The sequence below is a fragment of the Leiobunum rupestre genome, chromosome 5 (assembly GCF_980474605.1).
Source record: "Leiobunum rupestre chromosome 5, qqLeiRupe1.1.hap1, whole genome shotgun sequence".
Lineage (NCBI taxonomy): Eukaryota > Metazoa > Arthropoda > Arachnida > Opiliones > Sclerosomatidae > Leiobunum > Leiobunum rupestre.
The window spans coordinates 43178326-43201179 of record NC_143388.1 but is presented as its reverse complement, the minus strand read 5'-3'; the positions used below and the strand labels follow the sequence as shown (position 1 = coordinate 43201179).

The 22854-nt window shown below is 37.4% G+C and overlaps 2 protein-coding genes across 2 annotated transcripts; both read left to right on the top strand.

The window, feature by feature from the left end:
- The first annotated feature begins 11340 nt into the window (after positions 1-11340).
- Positions 11341-19930, top strand: LOC149945147 (uncharacterized). Its single transcript, XM_090176389.1, has 4 exons — positions 11341-11359; positions 11431-12063; positions 19013-19735; positions 19791-19930. Exons 2-4 carry the CDS (start codon positions 11433-11435, stop codon positions 19928-19930), a joined length of 1494 nt encoding a protein of 497 aa, XP_090032515.1. The 5' UTR covers positions 11341-11359; positions 11431-11432.
- LOC149945148 (uncharacterized) lies at positions 12072-13180 on the top strand. The gene is made up of 2 exons (XM_090174825.1): positions 12072-12915; positions 12971-13180. Exons 1-2 carry the CDS (start codon positions 12468-12470, stop codon positions 13108-13110), a joined length of 588 nt encoding a protein of 195 aa, XP_090030951.1. The 5' UTR covers positions 12072-12467; the 3' UTR covers positions 13111-13180.
- Positions 19931-22854: the final 2924 nt, after the last annotated feature.

Genomic DNA, 22854 nt, shown 5'->3' with positions numbered 1-22854 from the left:
TTGTACAAATCAACTAATAAAAACACGTTTTGTAAATTTAGTAGGTATAATTACACCAGCTTATCTTTTTCGCTCTTGTTTGTAGACATGTTATTTTCAAAACCAATTAATTTAACTAAGCTTTGTAAATGAACCCTTTGGCCTACTATGGCGAGCTTGTTTTTTGCTGACATTATCTAAGAGAAAAATTTTAGTTTGTGATCGTTTTTGTAGGTTTTCAAGTATGCTCTCCAACTTTCTCATTGAAATTTTTCCCTAGCACCTATCGGTCAAAAATAAATAAAAAGGAACGTGAAAACGTATTCGAGTTTTCTGCAATTTACAATTTAAAGGGTTCCAAACTAAATAAGCATACCATGAAAATTTCAAAATTATACCTCAAATAGTTTTTGAGTTAAAAAGCCTGGTCAGAGCAAATAGCCACCCTGTATAGCATTGCGAAGCTTATTTACATTTTCTTTGATAAGTTTGCACTTTCGGCCATAGCTTTCATGGTGCTTATTTTCATTCTGACGATCAGAAATACCAAGAGTATTTATTTTATTCTGAAACCAACTGTGCAAGCATCGGCGATATTGTAAAGATACGTTGAAGGGCATCCATATTTTGATTTATTCCGATGACGCCTCCGTTTACTTTAAGTCGTCGGTTTTCGTGTGATCAGGACTAATTGATGTAAACTCGCGTTTCGTGTCGCGCGATTGAATTCCAATATAGATAAAAAATGACTCATATAATTAAGAAGAAATGTTGTAAGTGGGTTTGAATCGTTTTTAGAAGATAATATTTATCGTAGAATTGTACTTTTATTAACAAGCCTTCAATGAACCACTGCAACCACTCTCACTTATACTTTCATACGAAGAGGTATTACATGTATATTATTTGAGGCTATATTTTGAATGGCTTCAGCCTCGACTGGATCCTTTATCAGTACCTTAGATATATATAATTCGTAAAGGGCAACTGTCGTGTGAGCTTCTATAAACCGATACATGTGTCGTCCAGTTAATATTCTCGTCACTGTAGTGGAAGAATACATGCCTGGTTCAACCCACGCTTGACCGACTCCACTTCCTTCGATATTCTTACCAAGCGCCGCAAACACCAAAAAAGAACAATAAGTAGCCCTCCCGGAAGAATAAAACTTCTTCACTTAATTATTTTCTAGCAACACTAACGACGTAAGTTTCATAGCCATATCATATAACTGTAGACCGAGAGTAACAACGGTAACCGCGTTTGGCCCCATAGCTGTGTAATTTACCCGTTGTGCCATATTGGTAAAACGTTGAGTTATCTTTTGGTTGCCTGTTTCACGGCTCTGATATCAAAGAATTAAACAAAGATCCTGTACGCATAGACATACGAATCGGTAATTTACCCTGGTAATTTACGCGGTAAATTACCCTGGTAACAGTAATTTACAATTTTCTCAGGTAAATTACGAAAATGGTAATTACCAGGGTAATTTACCATGGTATTCGTGTTTCACTGTTTCTCAATTTTCTTTGATCTTTCGGGCTAAAATGTACCTAAAATACGTCGCACAAGATTACAAATATCAAAACCTAACGTTATTCACGTTTTAGTGTATTTTTGCATCGTTTAATAATGTAATTTAACTCCAGCAAACACTAGATCATAGGCGTAACGCACTAACTCGAAGAAAGAACTAAAAAGAAAATTACGGTAATTTAACGCAACACGGTAAATTACGCGGTAAAATACCGCGTAATTTACTGATTTCCTAAATTACGGTAATTTAAGAACTCTATGTACGCACCTTTAATAAACAACTTAAAAGGGAATGTTTCAGCTTTTACTTCAGGTGTTTAAAAAAACTCTTGAAATTCCATTTTCGGTACTTGTTCTCCAACTCTGTTAATTTTGGGCTTTCCTATAAGGGGCGGTAAATATCTATCTTCAACTTGAAATACTGCTACTGCCGAAGAAACAAGACAGTCGATACTATCCATAGCAAACCACGTGAATCAATCCTTCACTAACCACGTTGGTAGGCATACCCCATATAAAAATTTATCTAATAAGTCTTTGGGGATTTGAAATATAATCTTAAGAACTCTTTGGAAAGTTAAAAGTAAGTTTTTAGAGAAAATGCTTTGGAACATATTGGGAAAATATTTCTTAAGATTTCGGAAGAAAATCAAATGCAAATTTTGAGAGATAACCTTTTTGGGAAAATTGGGAAATTTTGTCTGTGGAAAACCGACGAAAAATAAAGGGAATTTTAGAGAAAAATTTAGTAATAGTCTTAAGAACTCTTAGCATAAATAAAGGGTAGTTTTTCGAAGAATTTAAATTTTATTATATTACTAATTTACGAAAGACAAGGGCTCAATATTAAACTTTTTGAGATATAAGAAAACATTAACTGCGCAAAAATAACCAGATCTTGTTATATAAATAATAAAACATTTAATTGGGTTTAAATATTTAATAACGATTTAAAAATTAACTAATTAACTTAAAACATCCAGAGAAACGAGAGAAAGGAAAGAAGGTTTCGACGTTAGTCGGCTCTACCAATCGGGCAAGTTAACGGTATCAAATGGGCGCACCAAGGTTTGATCACATTTTAAAATAGGCCTACCCCCAAGGGTCGTGGGAAAAATTGGTGGACATTGGGGGGGGGGTAGCTTTCTCCCCTGAAAGGGGGAAGGAAATACAAAAATTGAGTTAAATAAAGCGTGTTTAAGCCTTGTTATCTACAAAACTATTAGCGATGAAGAACTGAAAATCATTGCATTGGATACGCAATTACCCGTTGAGTAAGGCATATTTAGTGATGCAGATGAAAGCATGCATTATAAAATATTTTATTGCTTTTTCGAAAAGGCCTAAACTTAGAGGTCATCGAAAACATTGTAAAAAAATTGAGGGGGATTTCCTCCCCAAAAGGAGGTTTCAAAGTGGTAAAAACAAACGGTTTTTCGAATCGCTCAAATCGAACCGGACGTTCTTGACACTTACTTCATGTTTTCGAATTATACGCCTACACTCTATTACATTACAACACTTTTCCGACACTCGAAGCGGTAAATTAACCCCCATTTTACCCCCAAAAGGAAGTGAAAATCTAATAAAGGGCTTGAAATTCGGTTTTTAGACCGCGTCCATCTTTTGACCTAATAGCCTTAACGCGTTGAAGTTTAATTCAATGTGTAGCTTTTAGTTCCTACAATGAATCATATACAGTGCTGTATTGCTGATTTAGGGGCGGGAAGCAAGTACTTTTGGAGTTCAAATCTTAAAATTAATAGATTGACATAAATATCAAAAATACTAATTAGGCAATTCAGGTTAGAGAATAATACACTAGCAGTTCTAAACAGTCTTAGTGTGCCTTATACGGGCTTACGTTTAATGCAATGCAAATGAGTCATCTTAAAAAATCCGTATTTAAATCTGTTTCTTAGATTTTCACCCCTTTTGGAGGTTAAATAGGGGTTATTATTATTATTATTATTATTATTTAGTGGGGTGGCAAGCCAAACACTTAGACCTAAGGTCCATTGTGCATCCCCAGACTGGGTGACTTAAATAAGTCCTATTGCCGACATAAAGCTTAAAATCTGCCCGGCCGTGATATTAGAGACGTCATACGTCTCCAACCGATGCATACCCAAATGCTCAAACCTCTGGGCCGCATAGTAATCGCAGCTACAGAGTACACTGAGAGAAAAATATGCGGTCGAATTTACAGGTATATTTTGGACCCACGGGTGTCCATGTCGTTAGGTTGTAGATTGAACTGGATCTTTTCGTGAAATTTATGTACATAAACAAAATGTAGATTTTACATTTAAAAGTTTACGGTAGAGGTTTTGGTTGTTACAGGACAATATGTAAACATAACAGTAGGTAACTCTATACATTTTACATACACTATAGTACAGTTTCTAGCTAAAAATGTTTAAACTACAGTTCGCCCCTCAGTATATTTTACAGTTATTTGTATTTTATGGAAAAATATGTGAAATATACAGTCTGAAGTACTGCATATTTTACCGTAAGTTATGTTTATTATATTGAAGAATTTGTAAAATATACAGCTCAAATTACCGTATATTGTACAGTAAGATATATTTAATATATCGAGGAATATGTGAAATATACAGTCTGAGGTATTGTATATTTTACGGGTACGTATGTGTATTATATTGAAGAATGTGTAAAATATACAGTTGGAAGTATTGTATAATTTACGGGTAGTCACGTTTATTACATTGAAGAATGTGTGAAATATACAGTTTTAAGTATTGTATAATTTAAGGGTTCGTATGTGTATTATTTTGAAGAATGTGTAAAATATACAGTTGGAAGTGCTGTATAATTTACGGGTAGTCACATTTATTACATTGCAGAATATTGTTAAGAAATTATGAGATGGTGTCTAAGTTAAACTGTGAAGAACCCTGTGATCTTGTTCCCAACCGCACTCGTACCCGTGAAACTAATCAAGAACCTTAGGCATGGACATCAGGCCCTGTCTCTAGGGCTTGAATCGTTTCGAGCACGAAGGCGTCGGTACTCTCCGCCCTATCGCCATTTACACTGGCTATTTATATCGAGTGAGAGCGCAGCGGGGGGGTCGGAACAGGGCACACGATTTATTAAAAAATATATTTACAAAGGTTATTTAAATTTATAGGTAAAAGGTCTAAATGTTATTTTTATTTACGGGTAGTCACATTTATTACATAGAAGAATATGTAAAATATACAGTTGGAAGTACTGCATATTTGACGGGTAGTCATGTTTATTATATTGCAGAATGTGTGAAATATACAGTTGGAAGTATTGTATAATTTACGGGTACTCATGTTTATTATATTGAAGAATGTGTAAAATATACAGTTGGAAGTATTGTTTTAGTAAAGACAAAGCTACGGTTCTAATCGGCGGGCATTCCGCCTTTGCAAAAATCGTTCTACATGTAGTTACTTTCTGATTTCTATGGTTATAGTTCGTACGCAAGGTTGCCAACCCTGTTCGCACGGCCTCGTAGTGACCTAGAAGCCCAACTTAAATAGGATAAATTATAGTAAAATCCCAATTTGTAACGTTTTCGAAAGGAAAATCCTACGGATAATATAAGATCTTTGGGCCAAAAAAAACCCTAGGTGAAATGCCAAAGTGTTGAAAATATATACCCTGATGGCAAGATCGACCTCAAAATGCCAAGATCCTGGATAAATGCTAAGGATTGGCAACATTGTTCGAGAGTTAGAAGAAACGAAGTTCTACGATCTAAGAATCTATATTTTTCCTGCAAAGACTATTAATACGCTTCGCTAACTAGACAGACGTCGCCCTACAAAAAAATTGTTACCCCATTAGAAACACGAGAGAAGCTTCTGACCAGCCATTAGAGGCGCCAGTAGTAGCACTGCTGAAGTGCAGAACAAACGTCGACCATCGTATGCGGTAAAGTCCGACGCCGAAAATAAAATAAAATAAAAGAAAATTAATCGTTATGTCGATCAGTACAAAAAGGTCAACAAAAGTACAATAAGTTCCTTCTTTTGCCTGGAATTCAGCAACTTAAAACATTAGCGTATCACAGCAATAATTCAAATATTGATGATAAAAGAGTGACGAAAACGCCATTGAATAATATATTAGAGATTTTTTTAAACTGCGTAACAGGAATGTACCCTCGGAGAGATAAAAATTAGTACCTTAAAGGAAGTACGTAGTTCCATGTTTATGGTGGATCAACGAGTTTCGCATTTCTACCACCAGGTTTAACAAAGCTAGGAGTGTTTGGTGCTAGTTACCTAAGAACGAGTTTTAGCAGACGATTTTGGGATTTAAGTGAGCGCTTATAATAATAAATGTAACGTTCCAACCAGTAGCGTAGCCGGGATTTAATTTCGGAGAGGGAACGCAATGGAAACACATAAAATACATAAATTGTATATACACGTGCCACCTGTGCCCCCCTAACTGCGCCACTGGTTCCAACTGAATAGTTTATTATTATTTGGTAAAAGTAAGAGTATACTTTTACCTTTAAAATATATTTTTATTAGAAAAACATACTGTCAATAAAAAATAGCGTTGCGAAAATAAACTTATGGTGTTATGTAATAAATGTGTTCTAAAATATTTAAAATTGATTTTTCATTAAAAGTTCTAATGAATTTTTCCCTTCAAACATGTATATTTTAGCTTCCCATATATGTAAAACATACAGTTTTCAATTACATAAAACGTATTTATGACATCAAACTGTACTTTTAACGTAAGCTAACTTACTTAGCGAAAGCATTATATTTATGTTAATTTTTCAATGCGCACTGACCATTTCACAGACATTTTCCCTGTAATTTATACAGATTTAAAGTGTGCTAAAGGTTTTTACGTACCTCTTCGGTACTTTTTGCGGTAAATAACTTTCTTAAAGAATACACGTTATTCCTGTAAATATTCTCTTTAAAAAATACCAAAACCCGGTAATATTTACAGGACTATTCTGTCAACGTGTTGCGTCATATTTTCATGTAAAAATGTTCTGTTAAAACTACGGTTTTTTCTCTCAGTGTAGAAGGGCCAAGAGTAAACTCTTTGGCCTGCCTTTGACCCTCAATTTCAGACCATTGTCTGAGTTGACGATCTGACATAAACTTGGAGATCAAGCCGCGTACAAATCCTCGGGAGATGGGGAGAGCAGGTTCTGGGCCAATGAACCAAGACCTCGCACCTTCCTTGGCCAAGGCGTCGGCCCTTTCGTTCCCAAGATGCCCCTTATGCCCAGGTACCCAACAAAGTTGAACTTTTTTGTGCAACCCAAGAGCGCAGAGGAAATCTAAGCAGCTAAGAACCAGTTTAGAAAGAATACTATACTGGCTGAGAGCTCTAAGTGCGGCCAGGCTATCCGAATAAATCTGGATAACCTTCCCACGATACCCCTGATTATATTATTTTTACCAACTTCTGATTTATTTAACAAAAGTTGGTAAAAAGAATATAATTTTAACTTATTTAATTATGTTTCTTACGCAACCAAGCATTTATTTGAATTAAAATGGTATTTATTTAAATAATTGTTTGTTTTGTTTAAATAATAGGCTTATCCACTTTCGATTATTTAAACATTTTATAATTATTATTCAAATATTGGTTATTTAAATAAATATTATTTAAATATCACCGAACTTATTTTATCCATGGATAAAAGTTAATCGAACGCCGACCTCTAGATTTTCGTTAGGTTATTTCTTTGTTTATATTTAAAGGGAACAGGAAGGGCAATATTTTGCATTTCAAGGTATCCGCAACCTACGTTGCAGCATTGTAAATTATCAGACTGATAATTATGTTTTGTATCCCTCCACCAACATCGGCGTTTACTACCAAAAGTAAATATTGTGATAAAGTCTAATACTATACTCTTATTTGAAGGGAAAAAAGTCTTGGCTTTGGTGATGCCTTCCCCCTAAAACATTTCAGGAACATTAAGTGGATCGATGTACTCCGCCGCGGTAAAAATAGTAAGCTTTAAAATATGCGTATATTAATCTTTCGCTTGCGATAATTTAATAATTTCTTTTCCAAAAGTATATAAAGTAGATATATGATTGAACCCAAAATACGACTTTTTAAATAGATACACATGTAAGCCTAATATGACGTGATATCACCCTACCCACAAATTTATGTCACGTGGAGTATATTACAAGAAAACGAATATTTAAACGGATTTAAAACTTAAAAAGGTAAGAATTTTAAATGACATTAAAATTAGACTTTTTTCGTGGTTTTTAATTAGTTGACATCCAATTCTATAGCCAGAAATGGAACATATTAATTAGTTTAATAAAAAATGACTAGCCAAGGGTTAAGTATTAAAGCATTGTTGAAGAATAATGAAGATGAATTTTTCGAACTGGATGTAGCCTATAAAGCTATTTGCTAGTCGTTGTTGATGGATGGAAGTTTTCAGCAAAAACCAGATAAACTAGGCTTAAAATACAACACCTTGAAGAAAGACAGAAGTCTTTGCTCTCATTTCAAATTCATCCCTCAAATAAAAATTACACTGTGTCGATTGAATTTTCGGGGCGTTTAAAACTGCAATCGGCGGCAAAGGTTGCTTACGTGGTATTATTATTGACTGTATTAAACTAATCACATAATTAAAATCTTTAAACGAGGTCCAAACAAAACCGAGCGTGAAGTAAAATACTAGGCTAGCACTTCTGAAACAGACGCGGACGATTCGAGACGTGGAAAGCGTGGACCAAAACAATGTGTCCCAAAATTCCACGGAATGCACTACGTTTCATGGGAAAATATGTCGAAGAAAGTGCTTTTCTATTCGTGGAAAAAACCACGTGATCGATAGCTCTTTAAAAAGGATGTCAAGCATGGTGGAAGGTAAAATCTGAAGGCACTATTAGCCTTTATCTCTATATTTACTTTTGTTACTACGTATTCACACTACACCCACTGTTTACTATTTTTTTTTTGCAAATTGGGTTGCACATCCCTTTAAATGATACTACCTAAAATAAAACATAGAGTCAAACTTCACCTCTCTTGGAAGACAAACGCGCCCACCACCATCCCAACCGGCCTTGGAACATTGAGTTGAGAATAATATAGAGCTCCAGACTGGATTTTCTCCAAAGGCTTTAAGCTTACCATTATAGTGGCAACGGGACTGAAAATCAAGATACAATGATTCGGTTATGATTCCTGTAAGATTCCATGATTCGGTTATCATTCCTGTAAGATTCCATGATTCGGTTATCATTCCTGTAAGATTCCATGATTCGGTTATGATTCCGGTCAATTTCCATGATTTGGTTATGATTCCTGTAAGATTCCGTGATTCGGTTATGATTCCTGTAAAATTCCATGATTCGGGTATGATTCCTGTAAGATTCCGTGATTCGGTTATGATTCCTGTAAAATTCCATGATTCGGTTATGATCCCTGTAAGTGTCCATGATTCGGATATGATTCCTGTAAGATATACCATGATTCGGTTATGATTACTGTAATATTCCATGATTCGGTTATGATTAATGTAAGATTCCACGATTCGGTTATGATTCCTGTAACATTCCATGATTTGGTTATGATTCCTGTAAGATTCCATGATTCGGTTATGATTCCTGTAAGATACCATGATTCGTTTTGATTACTGTAAGATTCCATGATTTGGTTATGATTCCTGTAAGATTCCATGATTCGGTTATGATTCCTGTAACATTCCATGATTTGGTTATGATTCCTGTAAGATTCCGTGATTCGGTTATGATTCCTGTAAAATTCCATGATTTGGTTATGATCCCTGTAAGTGTCCATGATTCGGATATGATTCCTGTAAGATACCATGATTCGGTTATGATTACTGTAAGATTCCATGATTCGGTTATGATTAATGTAAGATTCCTGATTTGGTTATGATTCCTGTAACATTCCATGATTTGGTAATGATTCCTGTAAGATTCCATGATTTGGTTATGATTCCTGTAAGATTCCATGATTCGGTTATGAACTTGATCCGAAGATGATTCTTTGATTCTGGAAAAACTCCTGTGATTCGGAATAGGGGAATCAGGGCCTGTATATGATTCTTTGAAGCAGCGCACCCCTCGGCTAGACTTCTCTAGTGCTTCCTTAGTTCTGGAAGCTCTCACAGGCGACACTATATCTACTTTTTAACTTTCCTACATAATGTATAACAACCCCCCACGCCTACCAACTTCGCGAGTAGCATTCATTGTAAATGCTTCAAGTGTCACACTATTGGTAATTATGTAACTTTTCCTTGTAGGTAGATTTCTTGGGTGCCCTTGGAGTTACATTAAATAAATGGAAAATAATTTCCTAACGGACTGGCATCACTGCGCGTTTTAGCATCTTTGAAATATGATTTAACAGTTTTACAAATATTATAATTTGAAAAACAAGGATCATGGAATTTGACGAAAATTTTAAGTTTAATAATAATGACAACGACCAAAGCCTAGATAATGAAAACGAACTGAATATCCATTAGAAGAACTTACAAGTGTTAGTGGTGATTTTACCAAAATCTTAAAAGAAACTTCACGTCGGGTGAGAAAATTCAAATATTTCGCGCTGCGGCCACCATAGAGGGCAATACTTAACGCGGTATTTTGGTGTAATACGGAAAAGCATTCACTTTTCTTTGTAGCCGCCACTTAAATTAAACACTAAACTATCGTCCAGACTATGCAATTTGATTGAAACTACCGTCCAGACTATGCAATTTGATTGAAACTACCGTCCAGACTATGCAATTTTATTGAAACTACCGTCCAGACTATGCAATTTGATTGAAACTACCGTCCAGACTATGCAATTTGATTGAAACTACCGTCCAGACTATGCAATTTGATTGAAACTACCGTCCAGACTATGCAATTTTATTGAAACTACCGTCCAGACTATGTAATTTTATTGAAACTACCGTCCTGATTCTGCAATTTTATTGCTGTCAAATTAAGTACCGTTCAGACTATGCAATTTTATTGGCGCCAAATTAAGTACCTTTCAGACTATGCAATTTTATTGGTGCCAAATTAAGAAGGGTTCAGACTATGCAATTTTATAGGTGCCAAATTAAGTACCGTTCAGACTATTGGTGCCAAATTAAGAAGGGTTTAGACTATGCAATTTTATAGGTGCCAAATTAAGTACCGTTCAGACTATGCAATTTTATTGGTGCCAAATTAAGAAGGGTTCAGACTATGCATTTTTATAGGTGCCAAATTAAGTACCGTTCAGACTATGCAATTTTAAAGACAGAGCAGTACGGCGCAATTGATGAAGGGCGATTTTTCGGATGTTACGTGCCGGAAGTCGGTAATCGTTTCGTTACCAAACTGTCACTCAGAAGCTCTCTGAATTCGAATCTTTATTTAATTTTATTTATACATTCTCATAATAACATGTTATTTTTAGCAGTTCGAAACATCTAAATTGAAAATTTGTATATTTGGACAGAGCCACCTACTCTAGATTAGCACCAATGAAATAACCAAAAACAATAGTAATAATATTTTTTAATTATTATAATAGGTCAAACGAGTACCAATTTTTGAGCGACATTTCGACTTTTTTTTATAAAATATAACTTTTTTATGACTAAAGGTATATTAAATGCATGAAGTAGGCCTTCGTATTTAGAGAAGAGATATTTCTTTCAAAAGGAGGAGAGCGTACGCTTTTAAAACTGTATTAAAGACCAGGAACACAATAAAGGGCTACCACTTTTATCGGTGGAATCAGAGTAAGATCATATTTCCATTCTGACAGTGATTCCCCGACAGCCTTTGGAAGTTGCAGTGTTTAGGTAATTATCGGTTCCATTGGTCGCGCTGAGTTGTAAGTTAAATTTATTAATTTATTGTTGTCGCTTAGCAGTCATGGACGCTAACATGAGGAGTATCATAGTATTCCTGTGCTTCGGTCTCTTGATTCAAGAATTCCAAGTGTCTTCTTTGCTGCTGACCAAAGGACTTGTTGGAGGTATTATTGCCAAGAAAAGTCAGATTGGAAGTGGTCTCGCTGTCGCCAAAGGTGCCGGAGCTCTGGCCGTCGGGACTGGACTGTTAGCTAAAAAGGCTGTCGTGGTTCCCGTGCTCCTCGGAGGCAAAGTCATAGCTGGGAAAGTAGCTGTGGGGAAAGTAGCGGTTGGAAAAGGCAAAATAGCATTGGCTGGAGGAAAAGCTAAAGCCGCAGTCGTTGGAAAGTTTGCAGCGGGGAAAGCCAAAGCTGTCATCGTTGGAGGAAAAGCATTGGTCGGTGGGAAAGTTGCCATGACCAAAGCCGGAGCTGCTCTCGTTGGGAAAGTCGCTGTTGGTAAAACCGGATTGGTTGTTGCTGGAGGAAAAGCTGTCGTTGGAGGTACAGTTGCTGTAGCCAAAGCTGGAGTCGGAGTGGTTGGAACGGTGGCTCTTGGGAAAGCAGGACTGGCTGTAGCTGGAGGAAAAGCGTTGGTCGGTGGTAAGGCTGCACTTGGGGCTGCTGGTCTTGGTCTGGCTAAGAAGGTCGGTGGTATCGCTGCCGTATGAGGAAAGGCCCTTGTTATCGGAACCGTGGCAATTGGTGCAACAGGATCTAAACTGGTAGTCGCTGGAGGAAAAGCTGTCCTTGGTACGAAAGCAGCAGTTGGGTCTGCTGGTCTGGGTCTCGCGAAGAAGGTCGGAGCAGTCATTGTCGTTGGAGGAAAAGCCTTGGTTGGTGGTAAAGTTGCTGTAGCATAAGCCGGAGCCGGGGTTGTTGGTAAAGCCGGACTAGCTGTTGCTGGAGGAAAGGCCCTGGTTGCCGGAAAAGTAGCTGTCGTTGGAACTAAAGTAGCCGCTGGTGTTGGAATCGCTAAGAAATCCGCCGTCGGTCTCGGAGGAGCTGCTCTGGTCGGAGGGAAAGTCATCGTCGGAACTAAGGTTGCTGGACTAGGGATGGGCAAAAAAGTGGCTGCCATTGGAACTGGTAAGATCGTTGGTGGAAAAGTACTTGTCGGTGGTCTCGGTGGTGCCAAGATCGTCGGACTCAAGTTGGGAGGTAGTAAAATGGTCTCTGGATTTGGAGCTGTGAAATTAGCAACTGGTAAAGCAGTCTCAGCAGCCGGAGGCAAGGCCGGGAGCGCCAAATTGGGATCAACGAAGGCAGCTGTAGCTGGTCAAGTCGCAGTTGGAAAATCCGCCACAGGAGTAATTGGGACTAAGGCAGCTGGAGTCGCTGCCACTTTAAAAACTGGAGCAGCCTTATTCGGTAAAACCACGAAAGCAGTCCAGAATGCAGTGGTCGGAGTCGCCAAAGCTTTGACTAGCGTTCCTCGACTTGAAGGAGACTTATCTCTGAACGGCGGTGTCCACAACACAAAGGAACAGTATGAGCCTGCAAGTGGTATGTATTAAAACCTTGAAATATTTGATCAGTTATTTAATGTTCTTCATTTCAGCCCCTGTTGAGGTCCCGGTAGTCCAGCAATTTCCCGCAGTTCCATTGGAAATGGTGGGAACTGGTAAATCGGTTTTGCAAGTAATTGTGCCACATCCGTCCTCTTTTGGGATTCCAACCGGGTTCCTTGGTCCACAATAACTCCTTACTATATTTATTTTTAAAAATTCCATATCGATTCTTGTAAATACTGTTTTAAATGTATGGTAACTTCGCGTTTGTATATTGTACCATGTTATGAAATATATGCTTGTAAATGTTTCTAATAAATTATTAGAATGTAGATAACTGAAATTCTTTTGTTCGAAGCTGATATTTTTATAATCGTTTCGTTTATGTGGTTAAGATAATAATTGGAAAGTTTGGCCGGCAAAATTTTTGCAATTTCAAAGCGAACTACCGCACCCTCTAGTATATAGAAATTGCATCCTAATTTGAATGCAATGGGGAACGTTACATTTCGTACTTATTATTCTCCACCACTCTCCCCCTATTCGGCTTTCCGTTGCTATGGAACTCGTTTTGAAATTTTTAACGTTCAGGCTTAGATTATCTTTTCAGTTTAATAGTTGCAAACTTGCAATCCAGATTTCCCGCACGGTACTGATGAGTTCCAACTAGGACGAAACCGGTCTACCGTTGGAAATTCTGGCTATTTTATTAATTTTTTATTTATTTTCTCACTCGAAGATCTATTTGTTCCGAGTTTCACGTCATGTTGTTTGCTCGAAGACCTATCGGTACGAGCTATGTATGTTTTTAAATTTTCTTCAATTTCGTTTAGGGTTTAGCTTTTTTTACCCCTTTTTATAATGGACTTATCTACTAATTAGCGAATTATCTCATCCATTGCATTACTGTCCATAGGTGGTTCCTTTTAACGTTATCATAATTGTGTCAGTTTCCCAGTTTCCATTACGAAGTATTTTTTCTTTTCTTTAGTTCGGAACCTGAGCAGGAACCAACGTCGTAGTGCCGGAGCCAAATATCAGTTATTTGATTTGTTTATGCTGGATTTGGCCAGAGCTGGAGTCAAGGTCGTGGAAACTGAGTCAAATTTAGGTTCTTTGGAGTACGTTGTGGAGTTATTTTTCGTTAAACAAACCTGAAATTGAGATAAAAGTAAACTAAGAAAAACACATGTATGAAAGGAATGATTGTGCAATAATGACACTCTTAAAGGCTGATGGGAAGACGCCTGCCTCGCATCTTATAATAAACTAACGCTCAGTGCCGCTTACAATCAGACTACCCGTGGTGGTTATCACCGATTTTGCTGAAACTCGGGGGTTAGGTAGACCTTATGGTAGTATGAAAATTGCCAAAGGGAAAAGTTGCAATGGGCTTTAGTTTTCCCATGGCAACTGAAAATGTTTTTGATCTCTCAAAACAAAAACCTCCATTTAAAAAACATGGGATTTTCTCGGTTTCACAGGGTACTTAAAAAAATTAAAAAATTATATTTTCAAAACTTACCCAAAAAGATAAATTTGACTTATTTTGGGTAAAATTAAACAAGGATTTTTGGTAAAATTGATCAATTTTGGTTAAATTTGGGTAACTGAGAAAATTCCATGTTTTTTTAAATGGAGAGGTCAAAACATTTTCGGTTGCCCTGGGAAAACAAAAGCCCATAGCAACTTTTCCCTTTGGGAATTTTCATACCACCATAAGATCTACTTAACCCCCGAGTTTCAAAATCGGTGATAACCACCTCGGGTAGTCTCCTTGTTAGTTGTAAGCCTTAGACTTTAACATGTAAACGACAACGAGCAGCACGTCAATAGTCACAAATTTCATATTAAATTTGACAATTTTAGAACACGGTTTCGTGTAAACCCGGTTTATGGGTGGAAATCCACAGGGCTTCCCACAGCATTTGGTTAACAGATGGCGCTAGCCAAAAACCACGAAATGTTTTATAAACTAGACGGTAACCTCGTGAGTAACGAAATAATGAATGCGATTACTGGTATTAGCTGATCGAGTCAGTAGGTTATCGAGTATAAGGGTTGTGAGAGTACTCGATCATCATCGAGTACTCAACCTTTTCTAGAAGTCGGGTACCTGAACTCAAATAAGAATTTTTTAAATACTCTTCGATTATCGAATATCGATAAATAGCCTACTCGGGTACTCGATAACCCATTTAAACCGTCGAGTGATTATTTTTCCCCGTCGTGTTCGGGTATTCGGATACTCATCGGGTATTTCCGGAGGTCGAATCAGATCGCCTAACCACATGCTCTAGGAAACGAATATGTGTGGACTGGACGGTGCTAGCTAGGAGCAACAAACACAAGGAGAACGCAGCTAGCCTTTAAATACGCTAACGCAGTGTTGTGTACAAAATTCATTGGACGAGCCTTTACGCTGAACGTTTTACGGGCAGGGAAGACAATTTCCTAATTTTCCCCTTCCGACCAAGCAGGCGCTAAATGAAAACCATACCCAAGAAAATGAACGACTTGTGACGGGTTGCGTTCTCCTTGTGTGGGGTGCTGTAGCTCCTAGGTACTAGTGACCTTCCTCATTCAATGACCTTGAGAGAATGAAACCACACTCACAAAGAACGTTTTCTAGCTCAGCTACGTGATTGTTTTGGCTACGACTATAGAGTGTTGTCGTCTGAAACCCTGCGACGTCACCATTGTAATTTGCCTATGGATAAAAAACGGTAACTGTCATGGCGGCCACTATTAACACTACAGTTTTCAAAACCGTATCAGACGTCAACACTCTATTATGTTATGTTTTAGTTTTGATTGTGGCGTTTTCAGCGGTTACAATTTTAACAATGCACTCGTTTGATTTATGTATAATAACTAACTAGATAAAACCACTACTCACCCTTTCGGGTTTCCAAAGTATTTTCGTCGAATAGTTTAGTCGGGTAATATTATCGTCGAGTTGGGTTTTTGAGTACTCAAAAATGAGAAAATTTCCTTATTCGAATAATCGAGTTTTTAACGCAAAGGTTCGGTTACTTGATCTAAAGTATTTTTTACTAGTGTAATCGAAAAATACCAGAGAACTTGACTAATAATTGAGGTTTATTCGAGTAATTGCTTCTAAGTAATTACTGATCAAAGTGATAAATAATATAATATTACCGTCACCCGTACAAAGTTAATACTTACTGATAGTTTTCAGATCAAGTTAGAATTTTCATCAAATATTTATTACACATTTATCGGGTCTTTTTTTCAATTTGTTCCTTAGCGATTAAGGATTAAGATTTTAGAAAAACATAACCGCAATGATTATTTATTAAGTTTATTGCAAAAAATATTTCTAGTAATACACCCAATCATAATTATTTTTAAGTATAATAAATACTGTTTCTTTGATTCCTAACTTTGGAAAAGAATATACTTTATATGATTTCAGCAAGTACAATTTCGTGATCATACCATTCACTCTGCGCACGATTTCGTTTATCCCATCGTGATCAGAATCGAATTAGCCGACAGTCAAAAAATATTATCCTCTAGCATCGTCGTGTACCCTGCTTTACCCCACAAACGCATAGAAAACGATGAAAACATATTTAATTACTGGAAATTGCGGTAATTGTTTGATTAAAATCTTAAGTTCAGACCACTTATGAACAATATGAAAAAAAAATAAGATTAAAGACCGTTGCTTTTCTTAACAATAGGCTCAACCTAAGGTTGTCAAGATGACGTATTGACCAATAGTGTATTTTTCTCTACGAACCTTGGACCAATAGATCATGGAATTTAATTTTTTAATTACTAAAAACTAATGACACCAAACCACCGAAACATTTTTAATTCGCTGCCGAATCAAATAACACAAGCCTAGGCCTAGTTTACTACGAATATCAAAAGCAGCAATTTGATGACTTGTATCATATGTAACATAATCACTCATAAGTATGCCATAAAAGAGTTCTTTGTGTGGGGTGCAGTGTTTGTTGCTCCTAGGTTTCACTAAGTGTTTCTTTCAAACTCCAATTTATTTTACAAAAAACTATCTGTTATTATTGGTTTTATGGTTTTATTTTTCTTAAAACAATGCCTCCTTAATAATAGGTGTTGAAAAGTAAGCTAATGAAATAATAAAAAAATGGCAATGATATTTAATTTGATAGTGTATTGGATTGTCGTTTCTTTTAAATTTTAACAGTATGTTTCGGCAATGGTTCAATTATCCCCTGGTGTTGGAAATAAAAATAAATGGTCCGAGTTTCTGGTCTTTTTGTTTGCTCGAAGACCTATCGGTACGAGTTATTAGTAAGTTTTTTTTATTTTCTTCAAATTTGTTAAGGGTTTAGCTTTATTATCCCTTTTAATTATGGACTAATCTACTTTTTCGCGTATTTTATCATCCTTCATTATCTTAATTAGCTGTCTGCAGCATCTGGAAGGAATAATGTTTTATTTACCGTACCCTAGATTCAAAAACATGGCCTCGCGCTTAGTCTACAGCGTTTACCCACTTCCTGCATGAGTTCCGAAACATTCAGCTCTTTAGTTACCATGGTAACCAACTATAGGTAGCGCTGTACGGGGCAAATAATGGAGGCAATTTTTCGGAGGTCACGTGCCGGAAGTTAGTAATCTTTTCGTCACGAAACCGTCAATCGGGCAGCTCTCTAATTTGAACTCTAGGGTACGGAGTTTTACATAATATTTATTAATTTTTATTTACAAATTCTCATAGTAATGTGTTATTTTAAGCAGTTCAGGAAAAAACGAAACATCAAAATTGAACATTTATATATTTGGCCAGAGCCAACTACTCTAGATTTACACCAATGAAATAACTAAAAAACATATTAATTATATTATTTATTTATAACAGGTGCCAATTTTTGAGGGACGTTTCGACCTTTATTATAATATATGAGTTTTTTATGACTAAAAGTATATAAAATAACATTAAATAGGCCTTCGATTTTAGAGCAGAAATATTTTTTTACGCATTGTTCTTGACAGTGAAGCCAAAGGGGGGAGGATTGACTGAGGCCATTGGGCAAACGATTTTTAAATGATATAAAAAGACCAGGAACACGTCTTAGGGGTATCAGTTCTGCAGCTGGATTCAGAGGAATTTCACCTTGCCGTTCTGACAGTGATTCCCCGACAATCTTTCGAAGTTGCAGTGTTTTGGTAATTATAGGTTCCGTTGGTAGAGTTGAAATATTAGTTAATTAGTTCATGAATTAATTTTTGACAATTTGTAGTCATGGACGCTACAATGAGGAGTATCATAGTATTCCTGTGCTTCGGTCTCTTGATTCAAGAATTCCAAGTGTCTTCTTTGCTGCTGACCAAAGGACTTGTTGGAAGTGCTATAGCTAAGAAAGCTCTGACTGGAGGTGGTCTCGCTGCCGCCAAAGGTGCCGGAGCTTTGGCCGTCGGGACTGGACTGTTAGCCAAGAAGGCTGTCGTGGTTCCCGTACTCCTCGGAGGGAAAGTCATAGCTGGGAAAGTAGCTTTGGGAAAAGCTAAGGTTGGAGTCGTGGGAAAAGTAGCAGTTGGAAAAGCCGGACTGGCTGTTGCTGGAGGTAAGGCTGCCATTGGAGGTACAGTTGCTGTAGCCAAAGCTGGAGCTGCAGTCGTTGGAAAGATTGCTCTTAGTAAAGCTGGACTAGCTGTTGCTGGAGGCAAGGCTGCCGTTGGAGGTACAGTTGCTGGAGCCGGAGTCATTGGAAAGGTTGCTCTTGGTAAAGCTGGACTGGCTGTTGCTGGAGGCAAGGCTGCCGTTGGAGGTACAATTGCTGTAGCCAAAGCTGGAGCTGCAGTCGTTGGAAAGGTGGCTCTTGGTAAAGCTGGACTGGCTGATGCTGGAGGAAAAGCGTTGGTTAGTGGTAAAGCTGTAGTTGGGGCTACTGGTCTTGTCCTAGCAAAGACGGTTGGTGGTGTTGCTGTCGTAGGAGGAAAGGCCCTTGTTACCGGAACCGTAGCTGTTGGTGCAGCGGGAACTAAACTAGCTGTCGCGGGAGGCAAAGCTGTCCTTGGTACGAAAGCAGCAGTTGGGGCTGCTGGTCTGGGTATCACGAAGAAGATCGGAGGAGTCGTTGTCATCGGAGGAAAAGCCTTGGTTGGTGGTAAAGTTGCCGTAGCAAAAGTCGGAGTCATTGGTAAAATAGCCGTTGGTAAAGCCGGTATAGCTGTTGCTGGAGCGAAAGCGTTGGCTGGTGGAGTTGCTGTCGTCGGAGGCAAAGCTGTCGTTGCAACTAAAGTAGCCGCTGGTGTCGGAATGGCCAAGAAAGCCACCGTTGGTCTCGGAGGAGGTGCTCTGGTTGGAGGGAAAGTTATCGTCGGAGCCAAGGTTGCTGGGTTAGGGCTGGCCAAGAAAGCGACTGTTATCGGGGCTGGTAAAATTATCGGTGGAAAAGTGCTTGTCAGTGGTCTCGGTGGTGCCAAGCTAATCGGAGTCAAGGTGGGAGGAGCTAAAATGGTCTCTGGAATCGGAGCCGCTAAATTAGCAACTGGGAAAGCAGTCTTAGCAGCCGGAGCCAAGGCTGGGAGCGCCAAATTGGGAGCTGTGAAGGCAGCTGTAGCTGGTCAAGTCGTAGTTGGAAAGTCCGCCACAGGAGTAATTGGGACTAAGGCAGCTGGAGTTGCTGCCGCCTTAAAAACTGGAGCAGTCTTAGCCGGGAAAACAACGAAAGCAGTCCAGAATGCAGTGGTCGGAGTCGCCAAAGGTTTGACTAGCGTTCCTCGGGTGGAAGGAGACGTATCACTGACCAACGGTCTTCACAACACAATGGAACAGTATGGCCCTGTTGTGGGTATGTATTAAAAACTTGAAATATTTCACCAGTTAATTAATGTGCTTTTTTTCAGCCCCTGTCCAGATCCCGGTAGTACAGCAATTTCCTGCAGTTCCATTGGAGCTGTTGGAAACTGGTAAATCGGTTCCGCAAGTAATTGTGCCGCCTCCATCCTCTTTTGGGATGCCATACGGGTTCCTCGGACCACAATAACTTTTCACTATATTTAATTTGAAAATTCCATCTCGGTTCTTGTAAATACTGTTTTTTATATGTATGGTAACTTCACGTTTGTATTTTGTACCATGTTATGAAGTATATTCTTGTAAATATTTTCTAATAAATTATTAGAACGGGCATTACTTAAATTATTTCGTTAGAAGCTGATATTTTACTAGGTCAAGCGATCTTTTTCATAAATTAAATTTATTTCTGGAGAGCATCTTAAAGTCACAGGCCGTAATAGTTCTTTTGTACCATTTTATGATTTATAGCCTTATAAATTATTCGTACACCGTCTAATTTGATTTTTAAATTTCTATACTAAATTATAGCTCAAATGTAATTAATACCACTGCATTCTAAATCCGACCACAATTGCTGGGGTTTATTTCAGTTTATTACCATCGTAAAATTTGTAATTTTATTATTTAAGTTGTAATTAATGAATTTACATAAGTTTAGACTGGTTCAAAGTAATATCGGATTTTATGTCTGTTGAAAAAAGAGGTCACTTATTTGTTTCCCAACAGCAAATTTTTGAGAAAAAACTAACTGAATTGATAGTTAAATATTATTTACATTTCAGTTTTTGAAAGTAAGGAGTGAGAGTTCTAAGGTAATTATTTAGAGATCGAAGACGCTTTCCACTCGTATTTCTCGCCATCAACGTAACATAAAAGCCAATCTGCCACAAAAAGGGAATACTAACCCCTCGTTCTGCAATAATAGGCGTACACCTTTGATGCTAAATTAACTTTTCGCTTGTTCTGGTGGAGATATTTACTCTACATTTTCTACTCATTCTCAAAAGCGAGAGTAATTTTGAGAAAGTCGTCCGCTTGTCCAGAATGTCTCTACAGGCAGTCATTTTGGGATCACATTTTTACTCGAACTATTCGCCAACACAGGAGTAAAATAAGGACGTCATAGGATTACTGTTCTTACCCTACACCGAAATCTTAGAACGAGCGAACAGTATCTAACTAGAGATAAAATATTGTCTTCATGCAGTAGCTGAAGTAAAGTGTTTCGTCTATGCAGATTTTAAACTTGAAATTATTATTTGCTTTAATTTAAACGTGTACAGTAGTTTCGCCGAAATTGTTGAGCAACGGTAACATTGCCAGCTGATTTTACTAACAGCCAAAAAATTCAGTTTCAAAGAACGCTGAAATACGAAATTGATCAATTTTCACCCGTGTCCAGATTTGAACCCGCAACCTTCCAAACAACAAAAGTGTCCACTACGTGTAGGCCACCTCTCAATATTCAAATGTGTAAAAAATTGGTACTCGTCTGCCTAATAGTTCATTTTATAAAATAACCTTGGCCATCTTGTTGAAATGTTGCCTTCCCGCTTCAGCTGTGGATCCGTTTTCTCTCCCACTAAAGAGTTTATGAACTCATTCTTAGGCATTGGCTGAACTATTCCAGGGCAACATTTCAACAAGCTGGGCAAGCGTAAAGACATTTTATAAAATCAACTATTAACTTTCGAACTCACAAGGAGAGTACCTGAGGTGTTAATTGCTGTGTTTGTTCAAAGTCAGCCGTAATGTAGATCTATACGAGATAGGAAATGGCACTACCCATTCGATTTTCCATGGCAACCGAACATGTTTTTGGCCACTTAAAACAAAAAATATCCATTTAAATAAGCATGGGATTTTCTCGGTTTTACTAAATTGTTTTTAGAATTTGAAAATCACGAAATGGATAATTTGGACCACATTTAGGTAAATTTCATAAAGCCTGGGTAAATTGGAACATTTTTGGCGTAAAATTGTAACACTTTTTGGGTAAAATGAGGAAAAAATCTTATTTTTGTTTTAAGTGGTCAAATACATTTTCGGTTGCCATGGCAAATCGAATGGGTAGTGCAACGTCTAATGTAGGGAAATTTCATATCTCATATAGGTTTACATTACGGCAAACATCTCAGATACTCTCCTTGTCAGATGTTATTCGATTTGATTCAGATTTCAAACTTCCACTCGAAGAGGGTTATTATAGGCTTCTGGTTACGCTTAATGTAACTTGACTTTGTAACTGAAACGTTCCATTTCCATTTGAGTCCGTCGCCAATTTCATTTTACCCTAAGCGTTTGTGTCATATTAAGAGTTAAAAATATTCGCATTTTAATATCGCAATATACTGTTTATCGAACAAAAATTATAAAACAAATTTACGAAACAAAATCATGAAAAATATCTAAACCTCTAATCTCTTTCAGTACATATTTCTACTGAATCAGTTTTATTGAACGTGAAGTATTTCCTTTCTGTGCACCATACAGCTGCGTCACCACTTCAAGTTTTCTACACCGAGAAAACATCTACGGAACACTAGGAGGGAATATAACCTTTAGTATTTCGATTTCCACCCCAACAGGGCTGCCATACGTTTCAGAAACGCATTATCGACCATATTTAACTTTTTGAGTTTGAATGCTTATCATACTAATCTTAAGGCATTGATTCTAAATTTGAAATCTGTATTTTTCTATCTGGTCTAGTTTCCGAGATGCGAAAACGCAAAAACGCCTTAAAATCGAAAAGTTTCGAAAATACTCCTCAGAAACGCGTTAACGACCATCGAAAATTTGCAGAAACGCATTATGTCGTTATTAACCAATAAGAGTCTTCATTTGGTATAATTTCGCCTGCTCTAATTTCTTCAGTCGCATTCCCAGGGTAACAGTCACAATGGCCGTTACTCAGTATTATTATACCACATAATGCGTGTCTGCCAAGAGTTTTAGCCAAATATTTAAACGTACAAAACGCATTAAGTCAAATTATTCGGAGATGTACTTTATTTTGGCGATAGCCGTTGTCAGATTTAGATTGCGGACTAAATGAAACCCCCAACAAATAGTTTTCAGTTACCTAAATTTCTTAGTATTGTTATTTTT